This window comes from Rhizopus microsporus (genome assembly GCF_002708625.1).
Source record: "Rhizopus microsporus ATCC 52813 unplaced genomic scaffold scaffold_3, whole genome shotgun sequence".
Classification (NCBI taxonomy): Eukaryota; Fungi; Mucoromycota; class Mucoromycetes; order Mucorales; family Rhizopodaceae; genus Rhizopus; species Rhizopus microsporus.
The window spans coordinates 829,408-840,989 of NW_019671918.1; the positions used below are offsets into that span (position 1 = coordinate 829,408).

The 11,582-nt window shown below is 37.2% G+C and overlaps 6 protein-coding genes across 6 annotated transcripts; 5 read left to right on the forward strand and 1 right to left on the reverse strand.

Moving 5' to 3' along the window:
- Window positions 1–1,633: 1,633 nt before the first annotated feature.
- Window positions 1,634–3,084, forward strand: RHIMIDRAFT_272437 (dUTP diphosphatase). Its single transcript, XM_023612318.1, has 5 exons — window positions 1,634–1,936; window positions 1,994–2,178; window positions 2,234–2,445; window positions 2,498–2,568; window positions 2,630–3,084. Exons 2-5 carry the CDS (start codon window positions 2,081–2,083, stop codon window positions 2,684–2,686), a joined length of 438 nt encoding a protein of 145 aa, XP_023469126.1. The 5' UTR covers window positions 1,634–1,936; window positions 1,994–2,080; the 3' UTR covers window positions 2,687–3,084.
- Window positions 3,085–3,099: 15 nt separating this feature from the next.
- RHIMIDRAFT_212400 (CNDP dipeptidase) lies at window positions 3,100–4,963 on the forward strand. Its single transcript, XM_023607215.1, has 7 exons — window positions 3,100–3,257; window positions 3,317–3,536; window positions 3,587–3,946; window positions 3,993–4,134; window positions 4,196–4,567; window positions 4,620–4,762; window positions 4,810–4,963. The coding sequence occupies exons 1-7, from the start codon at window positions 3,178–3,180 to the stop codon at window positions 4,909–4,911; spliced, it is 1,419 nt and encodes a 472-aa protein (XP_023469127.1). The 5' UTR covers window positions 3,100–3,177; the 3' UTR covers window positions 4,912–4,963.
- Window positions 4,964–5,063: 100 nt separating this feature from the next.
- RHIMIDRAFT_302821 (kinase-like protein) lies at window positions 5,064–6,748 on the forward strand (the record flags this gene model as incomplete). Its single annotated transcript, XM_023614397.1, has 5 exons — window positions 5,064–5,175; window positions 5,242–5,352; window positions 5,418–5,566; window positions 5,619–6,024; window positions 6,094–6,748. The coding sequence occupies 5 exons, from the start codon at window positions 5,064–5,066 to the stop codon at window positions 6,402–6,404; spliced, it is 1,089 nt and encodes a 362-aa protein (XP_023469128.1). The 3' UTR covers window positions 6,405–6,748.
- On the forward strand, window positions 6,657–7,482 carry RHIMIDRAFT_185966 (Metallo-dependent phosphatase; the record flags this gene model as incomplete). Its single annotated transcript, XM_023605861.1, has 2 exons — window positions 6,657–6,856; window positions 6,906–7,482. Coding segments are annotated over 2 exons (777 nt in total), but the record flags the coding sequence as incomplete, so codon positions are not given.
- A 352-nt stretch (window positions 7,483–7,834) lies between these two features.
- Window positions 7,835–8,916, reverse strand: RHIMIDRAFT_234770 (HMG-box; the record flags this gene model as incomplete). Its single annotated transcript, XM_023608224.1, has 2 exons — window positions 7,835–8,533; window positions 8,584–8,916. 2 exons carry the CDS (start codon window positions 8,914–8,916, stop codon window positions 7,835–7,837), a joined length of 1,032 nt encoding a protein of 343 aa, XP_023469130.1.
- An 823-nt stretch (window positions 8,917–9,739) lies between these two features.
- On the forward strand, window positions 9,740–10,833 carry RHIMIDRAFT_88600 (uncharacterized protein). Its single transcript, XM_023615828.1, has 2 exons — window positions 9,740–10,019; window positions 10,073–10,833. Exon 2 carries the CDS (start codon window positions 10,174–10,176, stop codon window positions 10,693–10,695), a length of 522 nt encoding a protein of 173 aa, XP_023469131.1. The 5' UTR covers window positions 9,740–10,019; window positions 10,073–10,173; the 3' UTR covers window positions 10,696–10,833.
- Window positions 10,834–11,582: the final 749 nt, after the last annotated feature.

An 11,582-nucleotide genomic window follows, 5' to 3' on the forward strand; every position in this document is an offset into this window, starting at 1 on the left:
AGAGAGAAAATACCTGTGGTTGCCTTCGGCTCTGGAATGTTTGGAAAGGACATAGAACAGGAATAACAGGTGTCCTTTACAGAGCATTAAAAAAAGAGAGAGGCAAGGCGACGTTATCGTTGTAACAATTGATGAGTTTCGAACGTCAAAGGTAAAGCGTTATTCTCTAATTTTGAATATTCTACTTAACTATTTATAGATCTGCAATTCTTGTGAAAATATGGCGTTCACATCTGCTTTTATAAACTTTCACGGCATCCAATCCTGCACAGAGTGTGGATTGCTTTGGCAACGGGATATAAACGCTTCAAAAAATATTTTCAAGATCGCCAATGGCATCCTTCGTGGATGTGGCAGACCTCAAGCATTTTGTTACCGTATCGAACATGGTTCTCCTTCTGGAGTTTAGACATTTACTCCTAGTAGATGTAAACATAACTAGTCTTTGTACCAAAATGTAAATTAATCTTTCACAAATTATGCATCGAATGTTTGGAAAGCCATTGCCCCTCCTGTTCAGTGTTTGTAGACTCCATGTTTATAAAGAATAAGCTTTGACATGTTTATTGAAAGAATATAAAATAAAAAGAAAGAACCAATACTTTGTTGACACTCCTTTTTCGGCAATTACCGCCTCACATCGAGCCTTTATGCTTCAGACCAGTCATGCCACTAACCCAGGGCTTGTTTTCTCTCAATGCAATACTCAACCCTTCAGTATTTTTCAATTACATGTCTCCTTTTCTTGATGAAATTTCCTAAAGTGGTCCAAACATACTCTATGGGATTCAAATCAGGACTTTGGGCAGGTCATTACTCGAAATCCTTGATCTGGTGGGCTTCCTTCCATCATTGAGCATATCCACCAGGTATGGAAGATAGCTCCACTTTCTTGGAATATAAAATCCCTATCTTCTTTCTAGCAGAGTTGTGCGATCCAGGATGAAAGTTTTGGGCTAAAATATTTATATATTTGTCTTGATCAACTGTACCATCAACCAAGACCAAAGGATCAAGACGATTTGTATGAAAGCAGCCCTAGATCATCACTACATCACATTCATACTTCTTTATTGATACAATATTCTTAGGGTTGTTCGTTCATCAATCTTTCTGATTACTCTGGCATTACATTCGCTACTGGCAACGATGAACCGAGATTCATCGCTCCAAATGATACTAGGCCACTGTTCATACGTCCTGTGGACGTGTTCATGAGCCTAGCGAAGCCTTTTGTTTATATGCTCTTCTGTCCATGCCGGTTTATTAGAAGCAAAGTAAGAGCCATACTCCGTCCTCTTTGAAGTGCTGATAACAGTCTGTCTACAGAACTTTACATATATGGTATGCAACTCTACTCTCAGACGGTTGTATGTTTCGAATCGATGATCTATCGTCTTCATAAGCAGTCTACGTGGTCTCTTGTTGATTTTATAGATTCTACATTTTGACTCGACTGGTAGAGACAATCCAATCTTTTTATTCTATCAACTGTGTTTTGTACTGTAGGTTTAATTGCATTAAAAAATATTCCATTGGAAAGCGTTAGGTTATTTAGAGACTTTGGTGATGTGAAGCTACAAAGTGACGACGCAGGTAATGCATAGAAGAAGCGCCCGTAGCATTAGTCTATTTTCTGGTGCATGTAGTGTTCACCTATTATGTTTTGCTTATTTTTATGAGTCTCAAATAACACGTTGGCTTCCTCAGAGTTCAAAAACTATACCACAGGTTAGCTCTTATGCGTGATTGTGTACGTTTTGCCAGTCTTTTTCAAGATTTTCTACTTGCTGTGAGTTTATATCTTTTTTCTTTTTCAGGTTTTTAATAGCTGCTTCCATAACATTTTCAGCATTGATGCGATCCCAAACTCCTCGTTTCTTTAAAAGTTTTGTATCCAAACATAAACTTCATAGCATATTCTTGCATCTGATATCTAACATTAACATTGCCATATTATCAGCAATTTCATTTTTCTGTGACAGACAGTTACTTTTTTTGTAACCAACCAGATCCACCAGCCGGACTGTTCATAAAAAGCTTCTCTCCTTTTTTTTTTTAGTTCAATTATTTTTAAAAGATGAGCCACTCTTCAAAACTCCTTGTTAAGCGTCTTTCAGAATACGCCAAGCTTCCCACAAGAGGATCTGCACATGCTGCTGGCTATGATCTATACTGGTAATAAGTGGTATACTCTCATGCTCAAAAAAAAGCTAATCTTGGTTTTCATTAGTGCACATGACACTGTCATTCCTGCTCAAGGCAAAAGCATTGTTGCTACTGATATCAGTATTGCCATTCCTGAAGGTCATTATGGTCGTGTTGCACCAAGATCTGGCTTGGCATCTAAGCACCACTTAGACACAGGTGCAGGTGTTATTGACGCTGATTACCGAGGTCCGGTGGGCGTTTTGTTGTTCAACTTTAGTAAAGAAGATTACCAAGGCAAGTATATTGTTTTTATGTTTACATGTATGTTAACCGATATTCTTATTAGTCAAACGCGGTGATCGTATTGCTCAATTGGTCATTGAAAAGATTTCTACACCTGAAGTCGTGGAAGTAGATGTAAGTCTAAAATGATGTGTTTCTATGTGATGTATTGAATAATAAAATTGTATATTTATAGTCATTAGAGGAATCTGAACGAGGTGCTGGTGGATTTGGCAGTACTGGATATCAATAAATTATTAGACATTTTTAGAAAAAAACAGACTCTATGTTTAGAAAAAGACGCGTTTTAGTCTGGTTTTAGAAATATAATCACTTGTCTTTTCCATTAGCAAAAGCTTTTCTTTTTTATATGAAAGAAAGGTGTCCCTTTATTTCACAAACAAATGCTACATTCGCATAAACCGTTCAACCGGGCCATTGCCGGAGTGTAAAATACCACTCCGGACGCACGGTCAAGTTTGTTCGCACGGTTAAAGAGGAGACAAGAGGTCAGCTATGGCCTGTATGTGCTATGAGACCATAGATGTATTATGATGAAAACACGCTATGCATTATGGCTGATGTATAAAAGAGAGAAAAGGGGGAGTATTTAAACTAGAAAAAGAGAAAGAGAGACAGAGACGAGCTCATGATGTAGCATAAAGTCACACCTTTGCAGCTGATTTATTTTTGATATAAATTCACTGCAAAAAAAATATTTCCTTTTTTACCTTTTCTTAACAAATGGAGAAATTTTTAGACTACGTTGAAAAGCACCAAAACGATTTCGTTGAAAGACTTCGTAAAGCCGTTGCTATTCCCAGGTAAAGAGAAAGAAAAAGAAAAAAAAGTTGGCGTGCGGCTAAAACACGCGTGTATATAGTGTAAGCGGTGACCCTTCTCACCGTCCTGACGTCTTCCGCATGGCTGATTTCTTGGTTCAAGAACTCAAGAATCTCGGTGCTGATGTCGAGACTCGCGATCTTGGTAAACAAGACTGGCATGGCACCTCTTTGGACTTGCCTCCTATTGTGCTTGCAACTGTTGGCAACGACCCTTCAAAGAAGACTATTCTTGTCTATGGTCACTATGATGTTCAACCTGTAAGTTCACGAGTACACAAAAAAGAAACATCATCTGACCTTATGTGTAGGCTCTTCTTGAGGATGGCTGGAATACCAATCCTTTTGAATTGGTAGAAGACGAAAAGAACCGTTTGATTGGCCGTGGTTCCACTGATGATAAAGGACCTATTCTCGGTTGGATCAACGTAGTAGAGGCTCACAAGAACCTTGGACTCGAATTACCCGTCAATCTCAAGTTCTGTCTCGAAGGCATGGAGGAGTCTGGCTCTGAAGGTTTGGACGGGCTTATTTACAAGGAAGCCGACAAATACTTTAAGGATGTCGATGCCGTCTGTATCTCTGATAATTATTGGCTCGGAACAACCAAGCCCTGCTTGACTTATGGTCTCCGTGGTGTCTCTTACTTCCACGTCAAGATCAAGGGTCCCGTAAGTTTATTAAAGTATAAGGAGAACAGTAATAACCTGTTATTAGGGTGCTGACCTTCACTCTGGTGTCTTTGGTGGTACGGTCCATGAACCTATGACTGACCTTTTTGCTATCATGAGCAAATTAGTCAATGTCCATGGTAAAATTCTCATTCCTGGAATCTATGACCAAGTTCGTCCTTTGACAGGTAAGAAGTGAAAAAAAAAGGCGTGGTTTGAATAAGATATTAATAAAGGGAGGGCAAATAGATGAAGAACAAGCTATTTATAAGGATATCAGCTTCAAGATGGAAGAACTCCAAAGTGCTGTTGGTAACAAGACCAACATCCATGAAGATATTCCCAAGACACTTCAATCCCGATGGAGAAACCCTTCCTTATCCATCCACGGTGTCGAAGGTGCCTTTTATAATCCTGGTGACAAGACCGTAATTCCTGCCTGTGTGACAGGTAAATTCTCTATCCGTACTGTTCCTGATATGGAGCCCAAGAAGATCAGTCAATTGGTCTGTAAGTATATTGAAGATGAATTTGCCAAGCTTGGATCCAAGAATACTTTGCATGTTCATTGTACTCATGATGGCAACCACTGGCTTTCAAGCCCTAATCACCCCAACTATGGTAGGTATATTCAATTATAGAAAAGGAAATGATAATGATAAATTATATATAGTTGCTGCTGCCAAGGCTGTCGAAACTGTTTACAATGTCAAGCCTGATTTGACTCGTGAAGGTGGCTCTATTCCAGTAACCTTGTCTTTCCAAAGTGCCTTGAACAAGAACGTCCTTTTGTTGCCCATGGGCCGTGGAGATGATGTAAGTATACATAAATGACTACACTATATGATACTTATACTTTGTAGGGTGCACACTCCATTAATGAGAAATTGGACAGATCCAACTATGTTAAAGGAACTCAATTATTAGGAACTTATTTATATGAAGTTTCCAAGGTTGAATTATAAACGATTAAAGAACAAAAAATAAGCAACTTGTTTATCTTGACTTTACCCCCCCTTTTTTTGTCTTTCTTTCTTTCTTTTTTTCTTTCGTTTGTGGTGATTGAATCACAAATTTTCTTTATTCTTTTTTCCTTTTTTTCTATTTATTCTTTAATATGGCAACTCAACGTCATAGCCCCAATACAAACAATGGTACTAATATTGTGGGCGTTCACTATAAAATCGGTAGAAAGTTAGGAGAAGGCAGTTTTGGAATCATTTATCAAGGTACACAGAGAAGCAGGCTTTTTTTATTTTGTGCGTATCTTTAATTTTTGACAACCTTATAAAAAGGAACTAATCTATTGAATAATCAGCAAGTTGCCATCAAGTTTGAACCACGTAAATCGGATGCACCTCAATTGAGAGACGAATATAGAACCTATAAAATATTATCTGGAACAGGTATATAAACAGTGTTTGTACTCCTTATCCCCCCTTCTTTTCCTAATAGCCCCCTTCCTTTATAGTGGGGATTCCGTCTGCTCATTATTTTGGACAAGAAGGACTTCACAATATTCTCGTGATCGATTTACTTGGACCAAGTCTAGAAGATTTATTTGACAGTTGCTCAAGAAAGTTTAGTATCAAGACAGTAGCCATGTTGGCAAGACAAATGGTAAGTAAATAATATAAAACAACAAAAAAAGGAAGTTTATTAAGCTATTTAGATTACACGGGTTCAAAGTGTCCATGAGCACAACTTGATTTATCGAGATATAAAACCTGATAATTTCTTGGTTGGAAGACCAGGAACGGCAGATACAAATATGGTCTACTTGATCGATTTTGGTATGGCAAAACAATACCGTGATCCAAAGACGAAGCAGCATATTCCTTATCGAGAAAGAAAGAGTCTCTCGGGCACAGCAAGATATATGAGCATCAATACACATTTAGGCAGGGAGCAGTCCAGAAGGGATGATTTGGAATCACTAGGACATGTCTTTATGTATTTCTTGAGGGGATCTTTACCTTGGCAAGGGCTTAAAGCGGCGACAAATAAACAAAAGTATGAAAAGATTGGCGAAAAGAAACAGTCGACAGATGTTTTAGAATTATGTGCAGGATTCCCAGGTATGTTTTTTTTTTTTTTTTTTGATCTAGAATAAAAATATACAGGACTCACAAGTTATATTCATGTAGAGGAGTTCAGTATATACCTTCAATATGCTCGTAAACTAGGATTTGAAGAAACACCAGATTATGATTTCTTGAGAGATCTGTTTACAAAAGTACTTGTCAATCTTAATGAAACAGATGATGAAATCTATGATTGGATGAAAGGACAACCAAAGCAACCAGAAGTATATGAAAGACAAAGGGTGCCTATGGTTAAGGATATTGATCAACAACAGCAGCAACAACAACAAACATCACGGAAAATTGAAGATAGACAAGGGAATCTACATCAATTTGTCTCCTGCATATCATGCGGTTTATTTTCTTGCTTTTAATTCTCTCTCTTCTTTTTTTCCCTTTTTTTTTCTTTACACTTGAATGCATTATTAAATATAAAAACAATGGTGAAGGCAAGAAAACTAATTGTTCATATCTTAAGCACTTTATGGATCTTTGCATTTATTTATAATGAATACTTTATATTCATAAAACATGCTTACCGTTTATCAATACAACTGAATGTACGTTATCGTTTTTTTTTTTCTGTGGATAATGTCTTTAAACAATATAGATAGAAAACCGATAAACATATCCTTTTGATAGCAGATCCACAGATGACAGATAATTTATCTTATGACCGACCATGGATTCTGCTACAGATAACCAAGTTCTATAGTGATTTGTACATGAAACGTAATTATAAACACCTGGTAAATACAATTCATCCTTATCAAGTCTTTATCATGGGTGACTTGATGGACAATGGAAGAGAATGGGATGATGAATAGTAAGCAATAGATACGCGTTTGTAATAGACCTACTAAAGAAAAAACAAGCTTTCAAAAGGAATTAAAAAGATTCAACAAGATATTCAAGCGAAAGGATATCAATCCGTATTTTATGGTTGGTAATCATGACATTGGCTTTGGTGATGGAGTCGAGCCTCGGCTATTAGGCAGGTTTCAAAAGTATTTTGGCCAAGCTTCTTATGTCGTACAGCATACAAACTATGATTTTCTTGTCTTGGACACTGTGTCACTCTCGTCCTCCATTCCGCAAATCAGGAATAACGCATTGTCCATGTTACAAAAATACCAATCTTATAACAAGACGACGATTTTATTCAGCCACGTTCCGCTCTATCGTCAGCCAGATATGTCATGTGGTCCTCTTCGTCAGACGACTTCAACGATTAGGGATGGCTATGGATATCAGTATCAGAATTTGGTATCCAAGGAACTTTCGGACCTTATCTTGGCAACTGTGCGACCGACTCTTGTATTTTCTGCGGATGATCATGACTATTGTGAAGTCATTCATAACGGAGCTATAAAGGAAATAACCGTGCCAACCTTTAGCATGTCTCAAGGAGTAAGATATCCAGGACTAGTTGTCTTGTCCATGTCAGATCAACCGTCTACCGTCTTACACTGGCTACCTAGTCAAATAGACATCTTTATCCTTTATGCATGTCTTCTTGGCCTATCCATCATAAGCATTATCGCTGTCGAAGTCATTCAGATGAAACAACACATTTATGCCAAGGTTCAGTCATCTGAATTGCCCATAACGACAAGTGATAGATATAAAAAGCCACCCAGAGTACTATTTATATCCATTATGCAAAGCATCAGAGATGTCGCCCTTATTGCAGTTGTCACATATATTCTTTGTCTTTTGTGTTTATAAAATAGAGACGATGTAAAATACGTTGTAGCTTTTTTTTTTTTATTGGCGTTAAAATAATAACAATAATAACAAAGGTTCAGTGATTGACAAACTCATCCTCGGGTGCATGCATTAGGCTGTTTGTATGTGGCTGACCTGATGTGTTTGCTCTTAAAATAGAACTTGGGCTTGTGGGAGCTGATATTAATAAGGATGGGTCATATTCTTTATTAAACAGTGCACTATCCAATAAGCAATCTGTGGTGTGCCCAGATGCTGTAGATGGTGTTGACACTGTAGATGTAGCAGAAGCTGCTGCTGCTGCTGCTGCGACAATGGCATGTCTATATTTTTGCCTAGTACCTCTTCCTAGCTCATGATCATTTTGAATAGCGTACAGCTGCATTTCTCTTGCATATCTGTCCTTATCTACCTGAGCCTTTGTCTTCCACGGCGCTCGTTCTTCGTCCGTCATACTATGCCATTTTTCTGCACAATATTTGCTGATCTGTCCCACATTTGAACTCGGAAATTTTTTCATCGTCTTTGGTCTTACTTCTGTCAGATACCACATATACGCTGACAGTGGATGCTTTGGTATACCCGGGTTTTTTGTTCTTTTCTTTCCCCGCTTCTTCTTGTCTGATTCGGGTGTGTTGTTATCGTCTTCTTTGGTTATTTTACCAGCCTCTATCAGTTCTGCTCTTGAACGACGAATGTACATTGAGTTCGGGTGAAGTGCTCTTTGTTCCTCTTTGAGTCGATTGGCTTCCTTTATGTAGATATCTTTTTCTTCCTATATACAATTATGAGTTTTATATGCAAGTTATTGATTATTATAATTACTTGAGTCATTCTTTTCCATCGATCTGCAATCTGTTTACTGATTTCGCCCACGTTCATTGTTGGATCTTGATCTTTGAGGATTCTTCTCATTTTTTTATTAAACAACAGATATGCATTAGGTGGTCGAGTCACTCGAATGGGCGCGTTACAGTCTTCTTTACCAGAAGAAGAAGAAGAAGAAGGACTAGCGATTGTCGGCTGGTGTAGTTGTGGTGGTGTTGTCATTCGAAGTAGAGATAGTGTAGGATAGTTGATACCTTGTATCAATGATTGTTGTTGTTGTTGTTGTTGTTGAGGAGAAGGAGTAGCATTTAGTAATTGTGCTTGAGTCATTGCCGCATAATGCTGAAGACTATATTGAATGTTGTTTGCTAAATTGTCTATAAAAGGGAAAGTAAGAGAGAGAAAAAGAGAGAGAGAGAAGAGTCTATTTAGTTCTATATTTTCACATTTATAAAAGCTAAACTAACTCATTCTAAAACTGTCTATGTAATATGTAGAATTAAAGTAAAAAAAAAAAAAAAAAAGAAAAAGAGCAATAGGCTATTTAGCCAATGGAAACAAAGGAGGGAGTTAAAATCATTAAATGTTGAAAAAAAGGTCTCTAAAAGAAAATGTCTATGAAAGACGTACAAATTGACCCATTGAATAACGTTGCATATTCAATGTCAACAAGCTTTGCTGAACCTGCCCTTATATTTTCTGACGAATCTTGTCATTTGACTATCATCAACCGACAATCGTAAACTCTAGTGAATAGCACTCTGTTGATCACTCTATTATATCAAAAGCCATTGAGAAGCTTTGAGTCTTCTTCTGTTATCACTGCTTTTAACTCTTTTCCGTCTTCTTCTTATACCTCAGGCAATTGTCGTGGCTATGCTTTTTCTTTAAACACGTTTTCATACTTGCACTTGCTGCATAATTATGGTGACACTCTCTAATGGTTGCGTAACCATGACACCACAAACTTCCCTTTTTCTCTTCATAAACAGTCGACTATAAAGAAAATGCTGCCGATTGCTTTTTCATTAAAGCAAGGTAACTCAAAGAAACGGAAAAACAAGTAAAATAGGATATGGTTCTACAAACAATTATCTCTGCTGTGTTACTTTAAAAGAACACAAGTGTAGCAATAAAAGCAAAGCCGCTTACCATTTTAAATATATTTTTTGTGTGTGTGTGCAATGAATTTCAAAGACTTGCAATACTCCATTAGCAAATTAACAACTCAAGTTCAGTCACAAGTGGCTCGTAATAACCCTTTACAGAACCAAGACACGAGATCTCTCAACTATTGGTTGTTTCAAGAACGAAATGAGCTAGCAACATTAAGAACAAAGGCATATCAGCAGCTAGAGACAAACAAGGCCTTTATGGACTGGGTGAATGATGAATCCGTAAAATATGAACAGGATAAGGAATATTGCATTAAAGTAAATAATAAATGTATAAGAAGGGATGTTTAATTTTAAACTATACTCTTCAGGATATCGGTGAAGCACTTTGTAGTTTATTTAATAAGCAAGTAGAATTAGAACAATGCTATGCTGGTAAGTATATACAAACAGAGGCTCTTGCTTATAAACAATGTTAGATGAGCATAGGCTTTATCGACGTATCATCAAGCTCATTCGACAGAGAGAACAAGAAAGACTGGATAGGGAGGAAAGAAGAAGGGCGATCGAGGACAGGATTAACCACTTAAAAAAGACGAATTCAAATTTGGATAGAATACAAGAATTTGAAAATGAACTTGCTACCATGCAGTCAATAGACGATACCGCGGGTTTCAAAAAGACGATGCTTAAGGAAGCATTCTATTTGAAATTGAATGCCTTACAGGAATATGCCGAAAAAATAACACTGCTTGCAAAATTTGGCAAGGATTTAGCGGATGGATTTGAACATCCAAGAGATAGAATAGATATACAGGTCATGGAAGCGATGCTAAGTATAGATGGCTGGCACTCGGAAAGAAGACCCACATTGCTATTATTTGATGAAAATGACGATAACGATGATGCTATCTCACTAGCATCGACTGATATTGATGGGCAGCTGCCAGTGTCATCTGGCTCTAGTGGCGTCAATCAGAGTAATACAAATTGAATGAGCAATGAGAAGAAAGTTTTTATTTACTATATTTATATGTGCATTTTTATGTGGTTATGAATGTTTGTATAATTGTTTACATGTAACAAAGAAATATGGTGTAGTTTTAAAGGCAATATGACAAGATCAAGTTGCGAGACTTTTTTTTTTTCCTTGAAACAAATGCGTATGTACTGTGCGTATGCGTATGTGTGCTTGTGTGTGTGTGTGTGTGTGTGTGTATGTGTTTGGGGGAAAAAAGAAAGACGGGTATTTACAGTAAATATACTAGTTCATTTTTCATGTAAATTCACAACGACATGCATCCATTCGTGGTGATAAGTAGAAAAGTGTTGACTAATCCATTTATAAACGAACGATCCATTGATTCTGACCAACAGCTTTTGCTGACAGATAGGGCAGGTTCTATAGCTAAACCTGTCCTTGGCCTTTTGCTTGTTATTTAATAACTGACGAATAGTTGATGTAGCAATATGTGAAGGGTGATTCCAAGCCATCTGAGAAAAAGAGAAAAAAAAGAAAGAGAAAAGCTAACAGGAGAGAGAAAAGAAATAAGAAGCTGTAGGTTTATTCAAATTGAGCTAGAGACCTTTTATATTCATCGAAATGATTTCGACTGTTTCACAATAAAACCCGCCCCTGACTCTCCTATTTCTTTTTTAGGAACTTTATCCCATTAAATTACACAAAAGTATTTGTGATAGAGGTGCTACGCACTGACCAAGAAAAGAACAAAAGAGCAAGAATACTTCGTAGTTTCATTACATGACTGTCAATATAACAGGATCCTGCATAAGCGACAAAAACATGCCCTCTTTTTGAGATTACCTTTATCAAACTAGAAAAGTAGGCTTCTATTACAGCCCAGATGATTCATATACGTA

Excerpts from the sequence above, each read along its gene's own strand:
- RHIMIDRAFT_272437 (XM_023612318.1), top strand. The coding sequence starts at position 2,081 with ATGAGCCACTCTTCAAAACTCCTTGTTAAGCGTCTTTCAGAATACGCC. Across the intron at positions 2,179-2,233 it reads GCTGGCTATGATCTATACTG|TGCACATGACACTGTCATTC; the intron begins GTAATAAGTGGT and ends GGTTTTCATTAG. Across the intron at positions 2,569-2,629 it reads CTGAAGTCGTGGAAGTAGAT|TCATTAGAGGAATCTGAACG; the intron begins GTAAGTCTAAAA and ends GTATATTTATAG.
- RHIMIDRAFT_212400 (XM_023607215.1), top strand. The coding sequence starts at position 3,178 with ATGGAGAAATTTTTAGACTACGTTGAAAAGCACCAAAACGATTTCGTT. Across the intron at positions 3,947-3,992 it reads ACGTCAAGATCAAGGGTCCC|GGTGCTGACCTTCACTCTGG; the intron begins GTAAGTTTATTA and ends ACCTGTTATTAG. Across the intron at positions 4,568-4,619 it reads CCCTAATCACCCCAACTATG|TTGCTGCTGCCAAGGCTGTC; the intron begins GTAGGTATATTC and ends AATTATATATAG.
- RHIMIDRAFT_88600 (XM_023615828.1), top strand. The coding sequence starts at position 10,174 with ATGTTAGATGAGCATAGGCTTTATCGACGTATCATCAAGCTCATTCGA.